The sequence below is a fragment of the Symphalangus syndactylus genome, chromosome 3 (assembly GCF_028878055.3).
Source record: "Symphalangus syndactylus isolate Jambi chromosome 3, NHGRI_mSymSyn1-v2.1_pri, whole genome shotgun sequence".
NCBI lineage: Eukaryota > Metazoa > Chordata > Mammalia > Primates > Hylobatidae > Symphalangus > Symphalangus syndactylus.
In genome coordinates, this window is record NC_072425.2 from 33,198,950 (window position 1) to 33,218,036 (window position 19,087).

Here is a 19,087-nt window from a genome sequence, read left to right on the forward strand (position 1 = left end):
TAACTAGAAGAGGTCAGCTTCACAGAAGTAGGAATTGAGCTTGGGCTGGGCAATCAAAGAGAAATTAACTTGAGAGACAGCATTTTGGGCAGAGGAAACAGCATGTCTCCAGGCATAGACACAGGAATATGCAGTAAGTGTTTAGCAAAGGCAATAATTAGGCTAGTTTGGTGAAAACTAAATTATTGTTTCGTAAGGTGAAAAAAGATCTTAGAGATCATCTCGCATCTTGTTACTCAAAGTAGGCCTTTGGACTGGCAGCATCAATACTACCTAGAAATAGATTGGAAATGCAGAATCTCAGGCTCCAAAATGGACTAACTGAATCAGAATCTACTTTCTGTCTATTGATTTGCCTATTCTGGATATTTCACATAAGTGGAATCATACAATATGTGCTTTTATTGTGATCGGTTTCTTTTACTTAATATAATGTTTTCAGGGTTTATCCGTGTTGTCACATGTATCTGTGCTTTATCTTTCTCTCTCTCTCTCTTTTTTTCTTTTTTTAAACAGAGTCTCGCTCTGTCGCCTAGGCTGGAGTGCAGTGGTGCAATCTCAACTCACTGCAACCTCCACCTCCTGGGTTCAAGTGATTCTTGTACATCAGCCTCCTGAGTAGCTGGAATTATAGGCATGCACCACCACACCTGGATAATTTTTGTATTTTTAGTAGAGATGGGGTTTCACCATGTTGGCCAGGCTGGTCTCAAACTCCTGGCCTCAAGTGATCCACCCGCCTTGGCCTCCCAAAGTGCTGGAATTACAGGTGTGAGCCACCACTCCCCACCAGTACTTTCTCTCTCTGTCTCTCTTTTTTTTTTTTTTTTTTTTTGAGACAGAGTCTCTCTCTGTCACCTAGGCTGGAGTGCAGTGGTGTGATCTTGGTTCACTGCAACCTCTACCTCCCAGGTTTAAGTGATTCTCCTGCCTCAGCCTCCCGGGTAGCTGATATTACAGGCACCCACTAACACCCCCAGCTAAATTTTTTGTATTTTTAGTAGAGACAGAGTTTCACCATGTTGGTCAGGATGGTCTCGAACTCCTGACCTCAGGTGATGCACCCACTTCAGCCTCTCAAAAGTGCTGGGATTACAGGCGTGAGCCACTGTGCCCAGCCCATTCATAACACTTTTTACCACCTGAAATTATGTTATATACTTATTTGTCTATCTTCCTTTTAGCAGATAAGCTCCATGAAGGAAAGAACTTTGTTTTGTTTACCACCCCATTCCCAGTATCTAGAATGGTGTTAGCACATTGTAGACACTCAATAAATAGTTTTGTTAAGTTTGCAAATTAATGAATAGGAGTAGATGAACTTACTCAAAAAGAATGATATAGAAGGAAAGCAAAGATAATTTAGAGTAGAAACCTGGGAAAGACCAGTGTCCGCAGGTTATGCAAAGGAGGAGGCACCAGCGAAGAGAGAATAAATATATTGGACAGGGAGGTGGATGAGGAGAGCCAGGAAACACTGATCTTCATAGATCTTTTATATCTACAGAAAGAAAATTGACTAGGTAGTCTCAAAACTGTAGTACCAATTATTGTTATAGAGTGCTGACCCTGTCAGCAACATTTATTTTAAAAAGACAGCACCTATGTAAGCACTAAGTTCAGTATATAACAATCCACATAGGAATCAATGATCTTAATGAATAATATGGACATGGAAGAGGTAAAATATTTTTTCTTCTACCTTGTATTTTCTTAGAGTAAACGATAAATTCTAAAGCTTTCTCTACCTATGATTTTAAGATATGACACAATTGGTCTTTTCTCTAATTATATTGGAGAGTTATGTTGATTTTGGTTCTTTCAGTCTGTACAAGGGAATTATTAGGGCTGAAATATTCCAGGATATTAGGAAAAATGTATATTAGGACGTATAACTAAGTTGCCAATAATATATTTATCTATTGGAAGATCTCTTGTAATGCCAGCCATTCTAATGATATGATACAGATATACCTGTTATCAATCAGGAAACAGGTAAGGGCAAGGTTAAAAGAGCCAAAAAGATGTCCTCAGGACTAGCAACAGTAGGAAGTTGAAACCGCCTTTGCAAAAATTGTAACTGAGGAAATTATGACAGTGAAAGAGATCAAACCTAACTGATTCCATCCTGCCTCTAACCTTTAAGTTGTCCTTGTTCATTCCTGGGTGTAGGCTGAACTAACCTTAGGAAGGAATTTAGTGTATGATTTGACTCTGAAACAAAATTGATAATAGCCCTTTCCCGAAAAGACCCACTTTTTGCCTGGGGACCAGACTGCGTTTGTAGGACTAACAAATTAGCTACGGGATTAGAAATTTTGGTTTAGGGGTCATGCGGCCTCTGGCTGCAAGAGTCTGAACCTCTCCAAATTGCTTCTCGGGATAACATCACTATTGTAAAACCCAAGATCAGGGCTTGAGATATTTTGCAGACCCTGCACTCTATGGATCAGCTGATACCACCTAGCTGGTTCTCTGGCTCAACCAGTTCTGCGATCCCACCCAGGAGCAGAAGACCCTAAGAAAACCTCACTTCCACCTCCTATATTTCCATCTCCAACCTGACCAGTCAGCACTCCCCACTTCCCAAGCCCTTACCTGCCAAATTATCTTTAAAAACTCTGATCCACAAATGCTCAGGGAGACTGACTTGAGTAATAATAAAAGACCGGTGTCCCGCACAGCCGGCTCTGCATCTCTATCCATTGCAATTCCCCTGTCTTGATAAATCAGCTTTGTCTAGGCAGCGGGCAAGGTGAACCCATTGGGCGGTTACAAAGTTGTTATCACCCTAAGGTTGAAGGAACAAGGTGCCTGGGCAGTTACCAACCTAGTAAGAACTACAGGAGCAGGGCTGTCTGACAAAAGATGTAACTTTTGGTGGAAGAGTGCAGCCAATTCCAAACTGTGGCCTAACAGTGAAGGATTTGGGAGGAATAACATTCCAACCTGTCTCCCTCACCTTTGATCTTCTGCCAGTGCTTTCCATGGCTGAACCCATCTAGAAGCCAGAGGACAAGGAAGCTTGGTTAGTTCGTAGAGGTTAGCTTCCCAGGTTATGGAACAGAACATAAAAGCCTGGGTAATTTTATTAGGAACAGACATTGAATATCCAGCACAAGGGCAGTTTGGCAATGTGTGGCAAAACCTAAAAATCTGTATACTTTTAACTTCGTCATTTCTCTTTTTAAGAAATATATTTCAGATTATTAGTGCATATAGATGTTCTTTGCATTGTTGCTCATAATGGCAAACAATTATAACAAACTTAAACTTCCAACAATAGAGAATTGGTTGAATAAATTATGATTTACTGATACCCTGTTTATCCATTCAAATATTAGGTGAATGTACATTGATTGACATGTAAATGTGTTCATGCTTCATTTTTTTTACAGAAAAGAACAGGTTATAGAATACTGTTGTCATTAGTCCACTATTGTTTAAAGATATTTTTTAATTGAGAAATTTACATACTTTTTATATTTATCTTGAATGATGGGAATATAGATGTTTCTTCTCTGTGTCTGTTGGAATTTGATAATTTTTTCCACAGTGGACATATATTATCTACTAATAAAAGTGTTTTAAAATAGAACATACATAACATTAGTAATTTTATATTGTCACAGAAAAACAGTTACAAGAATGGTGACCCAGATTAATTGTGAATTTGAGGAAGTTGTTCCAAGTTCAAATCCAGACTCCCAAATTGAAGTAGAGGAGGTCAGTTTATACACCCACATGGACTACAATGAAGTCTTTACCCCTGTCAGTTGTTTAGAAAAATGTTCAGCACTTCAAAACCAGAACCAAGGTAAAACATTTATTTTATATTGTTGTAAAACATTTCTTACCGATATGCACATATTCTTTTCAGTGAGTTTTTTGTTTGATTTGAATGAAAAATTTTTTATTAAAGATCCACCTGCATAACTCTAAGCTTTGCCACATTAAGGCAGTATTTCCTCATTCATATTAATCCTCTTTGTAAGTTGGGTTATTTTTGGAGTTTAATTTGCTGGGCCTCAAAACAACCTGCAGAGATTTGATCATAGTATGCCTTCAACATACTGCTATAATGACATTGGCATCTTTTTAAGATCCCATGATATAGCAATCCAGTGTAATATTAAATTACTATATTATGAAGTGATGATTATATTTTAGTTTTTAAAACATAATAAACATTTTCAATCTCATCTAATTTATGTGAAACCAAGGTTCAAAGTGGAGATGGAATAGCTCCAGTATTAAGTTAGGAAATATACTCAGTTTTACAAACATACTCTCAAAAATAATTAAAAGTAGGCCAGGCACGGTGGCTTACTATGCCTGTAATCCCAGCACTTCGGGAGGCCAAGGCGGGTAGATCACCTGAGGTCAAGAGTTTGAGACCAGCTTGGCCAACATGGTGAAACCCCATCTCTACTCACAATACAAAAATTAGCCAGGCATGGTGGCAGGCACCTGTAATCCCTCTACTTGGGAGGCTGAGGCAGGAGAATCACTTGAACCCAGGGTATGGAGGTTACAGTGAACCGAGTTCGCACCACTGCACTCTGGCTTGGGCAAAAGAGCAAGACTGCATCTCAAAAAAAAAATTTTTTTTAAGTATATTTTATTCAAACTTGATTCCAAATGTCTCATCTTACTAGAGGATGTTGAATTCTTTCAACCATGTAAAAACTTGGTGAAAATTGCCTTTCTTGTATGTATAACAGCCTATTCTTTTTTTAAATTACAGAACTTAAGGTTCTATTATGTGATTATTACTATCATTTAAGAAATGCTATAACTTCAACATGAAAAATAATTTTATTCTTTTACTGTTATTTTTATGTAGATATATAAATTATGTATAAAATTTTTAGCATTGGCAAATAGCTGTGTGATGATATATATATATATATAGAGAGAGAGAAATTCCTCTTATAGTTGGAAGAGATAGAGAGATTAGTTGTATTAAGAACTAAAACTTGAGAGCATGATATAGTAGAAAGAGCCTGAATTTGGAGTCAGAAGACTTGAATTTTCAGTCCAAGTCTACTCATAAAAAATGGAACATCACTTGAGGCCAGGAGTTTGAGACCAGCCTGGGCAACACAGCAAGACCCTGTCTCCACAAAAAGATTTTTAAAAATTAGCCAGGTGTGGTGGCAGTCCTGTAGTCCTAGCTACTTGTAAGGCTGAAGTGGGAAGATTGCTTGAACCCAGGCGTTCAAGGCTATAATAAGCCATGATCGTGCCACTGTACTCTAGCTTGGGTGACAGAGTGAGACCCTGTCTGGAGAAAAAGTGGTTTTGAGATTTGGGAGAAAATTTTTATGATTTTTAAATTTTCTTCTATAATTTATTTCTATTATATATTCTTCTATTTTTTAATAATTTTTTTGTGGGGATAAACTAATATATGTAAGTTTATATAAGTATATTTAAAGAGATGGCTTATAAAAACTAATGGGTTACACAAACATAGTAGTATAAATGTGGCAAACTAGAAGCTACTGTCAGCTAGAATCAACTATTGACTGAGAGAAAATATGCTTGAATTTCCCAAATGCATACAAATTGTCCATATCCTATATTTCCTCAGGTGTCCTGTGTTACCGGACATCACTTTATAAATTTAGATTTTTAATTTTAATTATTTTCTTTGCAATTATATTGATTGCTGCCAGATTTGTAGATAGTTTGGTCTTATTGTCTAAATCAACAGAAACAATATATTTGGGGATTTGTAAATATGCTATGTCTTAAAAGAATTATAAATAATTACTAAATTATAATTTCAAAACACATATATCTTTAAAACATAAAACAGTGGCTGGTTTTCTTTTATGGTTGTTGGTTTATTGATATTTGCTAATTTTTCTACAATGTTCGCATATTATTTGTTAATACATGAAACTCTTAAGCATCCCTCTAGGTATCCTGGGAACATATAAGCAAATATAAATGTAACTTTTATTTTTATTTTTGAAAATAAAGTTAGGCCAGCCACAGTAGCTCATGCCTGTAATTCCAGCACTTTGGGAGACCGAGGCGGGTGGATCACCTAAGGTCAGGCGTTCGAAACCAGCCTGGCCAACATGGTGAAACCCTGTCTCTACCAAAAATACAAAATTAGCTGGGCATAGTGGCAGGCACCTGTAATCTCAGCTATTTGGGAGGCTCAGGCAGGAGAATCACGTGAACCTGGGAGGCAGAGTTTGCCATGTGCCGAGATCACATCATTGCCCTCCAGCCTAGGCAACAAGAGTGAAACTCCATCTCAAAAAATAATAAATAAAAATAAAATAAAATTGATAAGGTTGCATATGCATATGGTTTAGAGAGTCAAATCGTTTGTTAAAGTTTACAATAAAAAGCAGTAATCTGACTTATTTTAAAATGGTGGCACAGAAGCAAGCTGGCTTCACTACTCATACAGGAAACCAAAAACAAATATACAGTGCCAAGATTTTCACTAGCAACAACTCACATCTCAAATATGAGGATGAGATAGATCCTAGGGACACAGAGAAGTGAAAAAACTTCAAGCAGATGGTAGGAGAACCCAACTTCCACATCCATGATGCCCCACCCTGCCCATTCTGCCTGACAACAACCACATGGAAAATCTTCCCCCAACTCATGGTTTCTACGCTGGAAAAAGTGAGAGTGGAATAGTCAACTAGCTTTCCCTCCATCTTGGATTCCCTGGCAGGAGACTTCTTTCTTTAACCTGTGGAAAGCATCATGACTGCCTGAAAGGAAAGACAAAGAGGGGAGAAGGGGCTACCTTCCCTAGCCCTGGAAACTCTGCTCTGTAACTCAGGCAAAGGAGCCAAATCACAGTAGCTAATTTGTGCCACTGGTCCCTTGGGCACGAACCTCTAGCAGACTTCTGTCACTGTTGGGATAATCATTTTCAGACTCTCCCATTTGGGGCAGACCGTGCCCTGACCATTTGCTAGAGGCAAGGCAAACCTGGGCTTAAGATACCACCTATAGCCAAGAAAAAGGCAATAGTAGTGAAGATTTACTAAGAAAATATATCCAATAAAAACCAAGACAAGTTGAATAGAGGAAGCTGGAATAAATAACCAATCCTTCAATGCAAAGACATAGACATATACCCACAAAAAACAACACTGAACAGGGAAATGTGACCTCTGCAAAAGGACAAAGGAAAAATCCAGTGACTGACCCTAACAAAAGAGTCATTTGTGAGCTCTCTGACCAAAAATTCAAAAGAGCAGTTTCAAGGAAATTCAGTGATCTCTAAAATAATACAGAAAAGCAATTCAGAAATTTGTTGGAGAAATTTAACAAAGAGCACTTGTTAAATTTTTAAAGTTAACTTTAAAAACTCAAACAAATTTTGGAACTGAGAAATACATTTGCTCAGCTGAACAACTAATTAGAGGCTCTCAACATCCGAATGGAACAACCAGAGGGAAGAATCAGTGAGCTCAAAGACCAGCTATTTGAAAATACAGTTGGAGGAGAAAAAAGAAAAAAGAAAGAAAAAGAACAAAGACTACCTACAAGATATAGAAAATTACCTCAAAAACCAAATCTAAGAATTCTTGATGTTCAAAAGGGAGCTAAGCAAAGGCAGAGGGTAGAAAGAAATAATACAAAATTTTCCAAAGCTTGAGAAAGATAAAAATCTCCAGTACGGGAAGGTCTGATGATACCCAAGAGATTCAACCCAAATAAGACTACCCCAAGGTATGTAACAACCAAACTCTCAAAGGTCAAGGACAAACAGAGGATCTGAAAAGCAGCAAGAGAAAAGAAATAAATAACATATAAAGGACCTCCAATTCTTCTGGTAACAGACTTTTCAATGAAAAATCATACATACAGGAGGGAGTGGAACAACATATTCAAAGTGCTCAAAGAAAAAAAAAGCCATCTAAGAACATTGTATCCAGCAAAATTACCCTTTGAATATGAAGGAGAAATAGTCTTTCCCAAACAACTAAAGTTCAGAGAATTCACCCCCATCAGACCCATCATCTTACAGTAAATGCTAAAGGGGGTTCTTCAATCTGAAAGGAAAAAAAACAACATTAACATACAAAAAGAAAACTTTTCTTTATTTACCCACTGGTAAAATTAAGTACATGAATACTTAATTTTAAGAATTCGCTAGAATACTGAGAATACTCTGTTACAATAATTGTGGTGTGTAAGCACTCATAACTCTAGTATGAAGCCCAATCAAAAACAATAGCTATAGCAACCTGTTAAGAGATGTAATATAAAAATATGTAAATTGAGACAGCTAAGTCAAAATGTGGCATTTTGTGTGTATGTGTGTTTGTCTTTGTTTCTATTCCTTTCTTTGTAATCCAAAATATTATCTCTTTAAAATAACTTTTTATAGCTATACAATGTTTTTTGTAACCCTCCTGGTAACCACAGCCCAAAAACCTGCAATATGTTCACTAAAAATAAAAAACAACAAATTAAAACGTACTACCAGAGAAAATAACCACAAAAGAAGACAGTAGGAAAGAAAGAAAGGAGTCTTAAAACTATCAGAAAATAGGCAACAAAATGGCAGTAGTAAGTCTTTACTTGATAGTAACACTGAATGTAAATGGTCTCAATTTTCAAATAAAAGGCTTAGAATGGCTGAAGGAATTAAAAAAGCAAGACCAAACTATATGCTACCTTCAAGAAACTCTCTTCACTTATAAAGACACACAGACTGAAAGAGAAGCAGTAAAAAATAATATTCCATGCAACTGGAAACCAAAAATAGCAGGAGTAGCTATACTTATAAAAACTAGACTACAAATCTAAGATTGTAAAAGAGACAAAGATGATCATGAAAGGGGTCAATTAAGCAAGAGGATATAACAATTATAAATATCTAGGCACACAACACCAGAACTCCTAAGTATACAAAGCAAACATTAATATATCTAAAAGGGTAGACTGCAATATAATAATAGTAGTGGACTTTAACACCCCATTCTCAGTAGTGGACAGATCATCCAGACAGAAAATCAACAAAGAGCATAAACTACACACTAGAATAGGCCTAACAAACATTTACAGAACATTTCACCCTTGTGATAGCTAACTTCATACTGTGTATTTTGTGCTGCAGAATACATATTCTTTTCATCAGCACATGGAATATTCTCCAGAATAGACCATATCTTAGGCCACAAAATATATCTGAAAAAATTTTAAAAATAGAAATCATATCAAGTAGCTTTTCTGACCACAATGAAATAAAACTAGAAATCAGTAACAAGAGGAACTTTGGAAAATGCACAAACACATGGAAATTATACAACATGGTCTTAAATGGCCAATGAAAAAGTTAAGAAGGAACTTTTAAAATTTCTTGAAATAAATAAATGAAAATGGAAATAAAACATACCAAAATCTATGGGGTATGGCAAGAGCCCAGTACCAAGAGGGAAGTTTATAGCAATAAATGCCTATATCAAAAAAGTAGAAAGACTTCAAATAAAATAACTTAATGTTGCACCTCAAGGCACTAGAAAAGAAAGGACAAACCCCAAATTGGTAGAAGGAAAGAAACAATAAAGATCAGAGCAGAAATACATGAAACTGAGACTAAAAAAAAACCAAAAAACAAAAAACGAAAAAAACAGAAGATCAACAAAATGAAAAGTTGGTTTCCTGAAGAGATAAAACCTTTCGCTAGATTAAGTAGGAAGAGAGCAAACCCGAATAAATAAAATCAGAAATGAAAAGGGAGACATAATAACTGAGACCTCAGAAATACAAAGAATCATTAGCAAGTATTATGAACAACTATATGCCAACAAATTGGAAAACTTAGAAGAAATGGATACATTCCTAGACACATACAACCTATCAAGATTGAATCACAGACATTGTGGCTTATGCCTGTGCCCTAGCACTCTGAGAGGCTGAGGTGGGTGGATCACTTGAGGTCAGGAGTTCAAAACCAGCCTGGGCAACATGGTGAAACCTCATCTCTACAAAAAATATTAACCAATTGTGGTGGCATGTGCTTGTAGTCCCAGCTACCTGAGAGACTGAGGTGAGAGGATTGATTGAGCCTGGGAGGTTAATGCTGCAGTGAGCTGTGATCATGCCACTGCATTCCAGCCTGGGTGACAGAGTGAGACCCTATGTCAAAAAAAGGAAAAAAAGTTTGAACTATGAAGAAATAGAAAACTGCAACAAACCAATGATGAGTAATAAGACTGAAGCCATAGTAAAAAGCCTCCCATCAAAGAAAAGCCCAGGACTTGATGACTTCACTGCTGAATTCTACCAAACATTTAAAGAACTAATAGTAATCCTACTTAAATGCTTCAAAACAATTGAAGAGGAGGGAATATTTCCAAACACATTCTACGAGGCCAGCATTACCCTGATACCAAAACCAGACAAGGACACAACAACAAAAAAGAAAACTACAGACCAATATCAACAATGAACATAGATACAAAAATCGTCAACAAAATACTAGTAAACTGAATTCAACAACACATTAAAAAGATCATTCACCATGATAAAGTGGGATTCATCTCAAGGATGGTTCAATATATACAAATCATTAAATGTGACACATCACATTCAAAGAATCAAGAATAAAAACCATATGATTATTTCAATAGGTGCTGAAAAAAGCATTTGATAAAATTCAACATCTCTTTATGATAAAAACCATCATCAAAATAGGTATAGAAGGAACATACCTCAAAACAATAAAGGCCATATATAATAGTTAACTTCATACTGAATGGGAAAAAATTGAAGGTCTGTCTTCTAAGGACTGAAATAAGACAACGATGTCCATTTTCACCACTTTTATTCAACATAAAACGTGAAGTCCTGGCCAGAGCAATTGAGCAAGATAAAGAAATAAAGGGCATTCAAATTGGAAAGGAAGAAATCAAATTAGCCTTGTTTGTAGATGACATGATGTTATAGCTAGAAAAAACAAAGATTTATGCAATTTACCCATGTAACAAATGTTACCCCTTGAACCTAAAATAATAGTACCCCTTGAACCTAAAATAATAGTTGGAAAGAAAAATTTTAAAAACCCAAAGACTCCACCAAAAAACTGAGTTGATAAATGAATTCAGTAAAGTTGCAGAACACAAAATCAACATATGGCTGGGCACAGTGGCTCACACCTGTAATCCCAGCACTATGGGAGGCCAAGGTGGGTGGATCACCTGAGGTCGGGGTTTGAGACCAGCCTGACATGGTAAAACCCTGTCTCTACTAAAAATGCAAAAATTAACTGGGTGTGGCTGTGTGCACCTGTAATCCCAGCTACTCAGGAGGCTGGAGGAGAATCGCTTGAACCCTGGAGGTGAAGGTTGTAGTGAGTCGAGATTGCACCACTGCACTCCAGCCTGGGTGACAGGGTAAGACTCCATCTCAAAAAAAAAAAAAAAAATTTAACATACAAAAATCAGTAGCATTTATATACACCAACAGTGAACAATCTGAAAAAGAAATCAGGAAATCAATGCCATTTACAATAGCTACAAAAAATATAAAATACCTAGGAATCATTCTAACCAAAGAAGTGAAAGATCTATACAAGAAAAACTATAAAACCCTGATGAAAGAAATTGAGGAGGACACACAAAAAAGGAAAGATATAATATTTCATACTCATGAATTGAAAGAATATTACTAAATTAATATTGCCAAAATAACAATACTATCCAACGCAATTTACAGATTCAGTGCAATCCCTATCAAAATACCAAAGAAGTGAAAGACCTGTAGAAGAAAAACTATAAAACTCTGATGAAATAAATTGAGGAGGACACACAAAAAAGGAAAGATAAATATTTCATACTCGTGGATTGAAAGAATTAATATTGCTAAAATAACAACAATATCCAAAGCAATTTACAGATTCAATGCAATCCCTATCAAAATACCAATGACATTCTCCACAGAAATAGAAAAATAAAACCCTAAAATTTAAATGGAATCACAAAAGACCCCAAATAGCCAAAGCAATCCTGAGCAAAAGGAAGAAAGCTGGAAGCATCACAATGCCTGATTTCAAAATATACTCCAAAGCCATATTAACCAAAACAGCATGGTACTGGCATAAAAACAGACATGTAAACCAATGGAACAGAATAGAGAACCCCACTATAAATCCACTCATTTACAGCTAACTCATCTTTGACAAAGGCACCAAGAACATACAATGAGAAGATAGTCTTCAATAAATGGTGCTGGGAAAACTAGATGACTATATGCAGAAGAATGAAACTAGATCCCTATCTCTCACCATGCACAAAAATCAAATAAAAATGGATCAAAGACTTAAATCGAAAACCTGAAACTGTGAAACTACTAGAAGAAAACATTGGGAATATGCTCCAGGACATTGGTCTGAGCTAAGATTTTTTGTATAGGATCTCAAAAGCAGAGACCACTAAAGCAAAAACAGACGAACAGGTTTACATCAAGCTAAAAAGCTTCTGCACAACAAACGAAACAATCATAAAGTGAAGAGACAACCCAGAGAATGGGAGAAAATATTTGCAAACTATCCATCTGACAACAGATTAATAACTATAATATACAAGGAGCTCAAACAACTGAATAGCAAAAAAACAAATAATCCAATTAAAAATCTGCAAAAGATATAAACAGACACTTCTCAAAAGAAGAAATGGCCAACAGATATATGAAAAAATGCTCAACATCACTAATCATCAGAGAAATGCAAATCAAAACCACAATGAGCTGGCCAGGCGTGGTGGCTCATGTCTGTAATCCCAGCACTTTGGGAGGCCAAGCTGGATGGATCACCTGAAGTCAGGCATTTGAGACCAACCTGGCCAACATGGCAAAACCTTGTCTCTACTAAAAATACAAAAATTAGCCAGGCGTGGTGGCAGCCACCTATAATCCCAGCTACTCTGGAGGCTGAGGCAGGAGAATTGCTTGAACCCAGGAGGAAGAGGTTGCAGTGAGCCAAGATTGCACCACTGCACTCCAGCCTGGGCAACAGGAGTAAAACTGCATTTCAAAAAAAAAACCAAAACCAAAAAAACACAATGAAATTTCACCCAAGTTAAAATGGCTTGTATCAAAAAGGTAGTAACAGTTACCAGCAAGGATGTGGAGAAATGGGAACTCTTGTACACCATTTGTGGAAGTGTAAATTAGAACAGCCACTATGGAGAACAGTATGGAGACTTCTCAGCAAAACTAAAAATAGAACTACCATATGATCCAGCAATTCCATTTCTGGAAAAGAAAGGAAATTATATAAAAAAGACATCTGCACTCCCATGTTTATTGCAGCTCTATTCACAATAGCCAGATATGTAATCAACCTAAGTGCCCAGTAGTGGATGAATAAACAAAATGTGGTATATCTACACAATGGAATATTATTCAGCCACAAAAAAAGAATGAAATTCTGTCATTTGCAGCAACATGGATGGAACTGGAGTCCTTTATGTTAAGTGAAATAAGCCAAGCACAGAAAGACAAATATTGTGTGTTCTCACTCATGTGGGAGCTAAAAAAGTGGATCTCATGAAGTTAGAGAGTAGAATGGTGATTACCAGAGGCAGGGAAGGGTAGCAGGGAAGGGGGATGAGGGGGAAAAAAGAACATAATGTATTTATTACCACTGAACTGTACACTTAAAAATAGTAAAGATGGGCTGGGCACGGTGGCTCATGCCTGTAATGCTAGCACTTTGGGAGGCCAAGACAGGCAGATCATGAGAACAGCCTGGCCAACATGGTGAAACCCTGCCTCTACTAAAAATACAAAAGTTAGCCGGGTGTGGTGGCACGCACCTGTAATCCTAGCTACTTGGGAGGCTGAGGCAGGAGAATTGCTTGAACCTGGGAGGCGGAAGTTGCAGTGAGCCGAGATCGCGCCACTGCACTCTAGCCTGGGTGACAGAGTGAGACTCTGTCTCAAAAAAAAAGTAAAGATGGTAAATTTTAATAGGCATATTTTACCTCAAAATATAAAAATACAAAAAGAAAGATGGAAAGAACTTGTGTCCCTGAAAATATTGTCAAGCTTGGTTTGTTTTTGTTTTGGTTTGTTTTTGTTTTGTTTTGGTTTGTTTTTGTTTTATTTTGTTTTGTTTTTGAGTCAGAGTCTTGCCCTGTCACCCAGGCTGGAGTGCAATGGCGCGATCTCTGCTCACTGCAACCTCTGCCTCCTGGGTTCAAGTGATTCTTGTGCCTCAGCCTCCCAAGTAGCTGGAATTACAGGCACATGCCACCACACCTAGCTAATTTTTGTATTTTTAGTAGAGACAGGGTTTCCTCATGTTGGCCAGGCTGGTCTGGAGCTCCTGGGCTCAAGTGATCCTTTCACCTTGGCCTCCCAAAGCACTGGGATTACAGGTGTGAGCCACTGTGCCCAGCCAAAACCCAGAGTTTTGAATTAATCTTTGGTATAATTCTTTGTTATCTTCAGCCAAAGGTAATATTTGTATGCTTTTTAGTGTGTTTTTTACTTAGATTTTATAAACACTTTTCTGTGTCATTTTATATTTTCTACACCGTCAATTAAAATGGTTGTATAACACTTTTTTTTTTTTTTTTGAGACGGAGTCTTGCTCTGTTGCCCAAGCTGGAGTGCAATGGCGTGATCTCAGCTCACAGCAACCTCTGCCTCCCAGGTTCAAGTGATTCTCCCACCTCAGCCTCCCAAGTAGCTAGGATTATAGGCATGCGCCACCGCGTCCAGCTAATTTTTATATTTTTAGTAGAGACAGAGGTTCGTCATTTTGGCCTGGCTGGTCTCGAACTCCTGACCTTAGGTGATCTGCCCATCTTGGCCTTCCAAAGTGCTGGGATTACAGGCGTGAGCCACCGTGTATGACCAACACTTTTCTTAAAAGCAGTAATTTCCTGACTTCATCAACCACCCCTTATTTTTTCACTCTCTAGAGGCAACCACTTTTAACTCTTTGAAACAGTTTTAAAAGAAACTATATTCCTTTTGTCATTTGTTTATCTGTATGACATGCTTATACTGCTATTTCCTGATGTTTTTAGTTTTAGACCTTATATATTGACCTCTCACCATGAAAATAAAGATGTTGCCGTTCTCACTCTTTTATACCCTCACTACCACGTCCCCCCACACTTCCTATGGTCTACACTCCCAATGTAGTTATAACTTTGGTTAGATCAGTATTCTGTATTTACAGAATTATGAGTGCATAAATACTATTTGTAGCTGAAAATAGTATTGTGTTATTCAATAATTTCTTTATTGTACAATAGTCCCCCCTTATCCACAGGGGATATTGCAAAATACCCAGTGGATGCATGAAATCACTGATAGTACCAAACCCTATACAGTATGTACAATGTTTTGTCTTATACATACATACCAATGATAAATTTTAATTTGCAAATTAAGCACAGTAAGAGATTAACAGCAATAAATAGCTAACAAGAAAATTGGAGAATTAAGTAAAACAAAGGCTATTTGAACACAAGAACTGCAATACAGGGACAATCGTTCTGATAACTGAGACAGCTACTAAGTGACAAATGAATAGGTGGCATATCAGTGTGGAAACAGTGGACAAAAGGATCATTCACATTTCGGTGGGACTGAGCAGGATAGCACTAGGTTTCATCATGCCACTCACAACACCATGCAATTTAAGGTATAAATTGTCTATTTCTGGAATTTTCCATTCAATATAGTATTTTTGGACTGCAGTTGACTGTGGGTAACTGAAACCTCAGATAAGAGGAGATTACTGTACTCCATGAAGTTAATGCTTGTTTTCTGTTTTTCTGTTTTGTTTTGTTTTCTATGTATTTAGTACATAGAACTTGATCCTGAAACTTTCCCGTTTGTCTAAATCTCCTCTTAATACACTGAAGCATCAAGTGTACCAATAGTTTTATCTTTGGGGATTTTAGTTCTAGAACAAGTCATTATCACCATTATCCCTGAGGATTCTGTTCACTTCTTTCTTGTATTGGGCCTCCTGTTTGTTCAACCTTGTAGTTGCCAGTTTAGTCAGTTTTTTCGTTTCTTTTAGTAGAGTACTTCCACTCATAGCCTCCTGAGAATAGGAATGTAGGTAGTAAATTTTTTTTAATCTTCCATATCCAAAAAGTCTTAATTCTATCCTCACATTTAATTGATAGTTTGACTAGTTATAGATTCCAGATTATATTTTTTTCTCAGAATTTCAAAGGCATTGTTCCATTCGATTCTAGCTTCCAGTATAGCTGTTGAGAAGTCCAATGCCATTCTGATTCCTAAATATTTTTTATAAGATCTTTTCATCCTGAAAATTTTAATGATATTTTTCTTCCAGTGTTGTGAAATTTCACAATGGCGTGTGCCTTGTGGGTCTATTGTTATATATTAGGCTGGATACATGGTGTATCTTTCCATGTAGATACTTATGCACTTCAGTTTTAAGATATTTTCTAGAATTATTTCTTTGGTGATAATTTTCTCTTGTTCTCTCTTCCTGAATCTCCTGTTGTTCATTTATTGAGGTCTTTAATGTATTTCAAAAAAGTTTAAAATTTTTCTTCATAAAGATTTTATATATCATTTATTTTTTATATATTTTTTATTTTCTTCAGAAATTGGTTACGTATCTAAGATTTATCCATAAATACTCTATTTTAGCTGCCATTACTATTTATATTTCTAAATTAAAGTTTGTTTATTGCTTGTATATAACAAAAGGCAGTTGATTTTTATAGTGTTATATTTATCTACCTCTTAAACTCTCATAGTAATTCCAAGAACTAATTCTAATATATATAATCATATTGTCTGTGAATGATGGCTGTTTCTTCCTTTGCAATATTTAATCTTTTTTTTTTTTTGTCTGACTATGCTGACTAAAACCTCTAGAACTGTGTTCAGTAGAAGCATGATGGTTGTTATCTTATTTCTGATGGTAAAGAAAATGCTTCTAAAATTTCATGTGTATGTCATTTTCAATGGTGAAATATTAGAAGCATTTCCTTTAGTGGGTTGAGGAAGATTCCTTCTGTTCCTAGTTTGATAACAGCTTTTAATCATGAATGACGATTGAATTTTATGTTTTTCTACATATGTTAAGATATCTACATCTTAAATATATAGGATGTCCCTTTACTAAAAACTCATAATTCTATAATTCAAAGATAAATTGTTTTACTATTGTGATCATACTATATATGCATGATATTATTTTTAAATATTAACATGATCTTGGGAATATTTTATTTTATGCTTGAGTTTTCTGCAAAAGCGTATCTTTTTCTTTTTCTTTTTTTTTTTATTGAGACTCTGTTTCTCAGGCTGGAGTATAGTGGTGCAATCACAGCTCACTGAAGCCTTGAAACCCCTGGGCTCAAGTGATCCTCCTGTCTTAGCCTCCTAAGTAGCTGAGACCATAGCTGTGCCACCATGCCTGACTAATTTTTCATTTTTTTGTAGAGACAAGATCTCCCTATATTGTCCAGGCTGGTCTCAAACTACTAGGCTCAAGCAATCCTCCCACCTCAGCCTTCCAAAGTGCTGGGATTACAGGTGTGAGCCACCGTGCAAGACAAAAGCATGGCGTTGAATGACTGCAGTTTTTAATCTTATGTACATATCACACATTTCCAAATTTGAGACCACTAATGTTTTTAATTTCAAATATGTATATAAATATGTATTCTTATTTTCAATTATTTCCTTGGCATGAATTCCTAGAAATTGATCTATTTAGTATAAGTGCTTTTTTAGCTATATGTCCACTAGTATGGTATGAGAATGCCCTGTTTATGCCAGCATTATCATCATTGAATATATTACTGCTGATGTTGTGGTAATACATTTAAACCAATGTGATGGGCAAAAAAATTATATTTTTACTTACATCTTTAAAATTACTGGTGATCTCTGTTGTTGACAAGCTGGGCATAAAAAAGTAAATTAATAGAATTACTGGTCTTTATTGGCCATCTGCATCTTTTTGTTTTGTGAAATGATTTTCTCTTTTGTTTATATTTTGACATATATTTTATCTTTATATGTAAAAGTATTAACTCCAAATATGTTTAACTTGAACCTAACCAATTCTGCCAATTGTCTTCTTTTATGGTTTCTTTCATTCCTTTTATACTTAGAAAATTCTTTCTTAATTAGATAAATACTTATTTGTATTTTCTTGAAGGTGCATGAGGTTTGTTTGTTTGTTTTTTGTTTTGAGATGGAGTCTTGCTCTGTGGCCCAGGCTGGAGTGCAGTGGTGTGATCTCGGCTCACTGCAACCTCCACCTCCCAGGTTTAAGTAATTCTCCTGCCTCAGCCTCCCAAGTAGCTGGGATTACAGGCCCCCACCACCAAGCCCGGCTAATTTTTGTATTTTTAGTAGAGAGGGGGTTTCGCCATGTAGGCCAGGCTGGTCTCAAACTTCTGACCTCCAGTGATCTGCCCACTTCAGCCTCCCAAAGTGCTGGGATTACAGGCATGAGCCACCAGGCCCAGCTGAAGGTGCCTAGTTTTATTTTAGATTTTGATGTATGTATAAGAGTAGGAATAAAAAATCTTTTTCCAAGTGTTTTTGATAATTGCCCCAATATCATTTATGAAATAGTCCTTTCTTTCCCACTGATTAGAAATGCCACTCACATTATATATTAAATCCTTAACCACATTAGAATTCATTTCTGGATTTTCTATTATGATCTATTTTGCCTATTATTGTGTCATATAATTTTAACTATTTAATGTATAATTATAATATATATTAATAATCTCCTATTTTATTACTTTTTTCTACTCTCATAACTATATTCTTCCAGGTTTACTTTGTAATCACTTTTCCAAGTTCTAAAACAAGACCTCTTGAAATGGTAATGGGATCCTTTAAAATTTCGCCATAGTTAGTCTTTCTAGCTAGGAAATTATTTTTTATCTTGCCTTTTTTTCAAATTTTTAAAAAAATGATCTTCAATAAAGTTCTATCATTTCCTGCATATACTTTCTGAATATTTTTATGTTTAGTCCTTGATAGTTCACAAATTGTTGTTTTTATGCTTTTTCCATTAATTTTTATGACGAAGTTTTTACATATTAAAAAAAACATTAAT

General features: G+C 36.1%; 1 protein-coding gene across 3 annotated transcripts in view; it reads left to right on the forward strand.

Moving 5' to 3' along the window:
• SHOC1 (shortage in chiasmata 1) overlaps window positions 1-19,087 on the forward strand; it is a 108,882-nt gene that overhangs the window by 14,956 nt on the left and 74,839 nt on the right. For all 3 annotated transcript variants that reach the window (XM_055271497.1, XM_055271502.1, XM_055271498.2), the window contains one exon: window positions 3,633-3,817. In XM_055271497.1, the coding sequence (XP_055127472.1) occupies window positions 3,633-3,817 (185 nt within the window). The remainder of the gene's footprint in view (window positions 1-3,632; window positions 3,818-19,087) is intronic.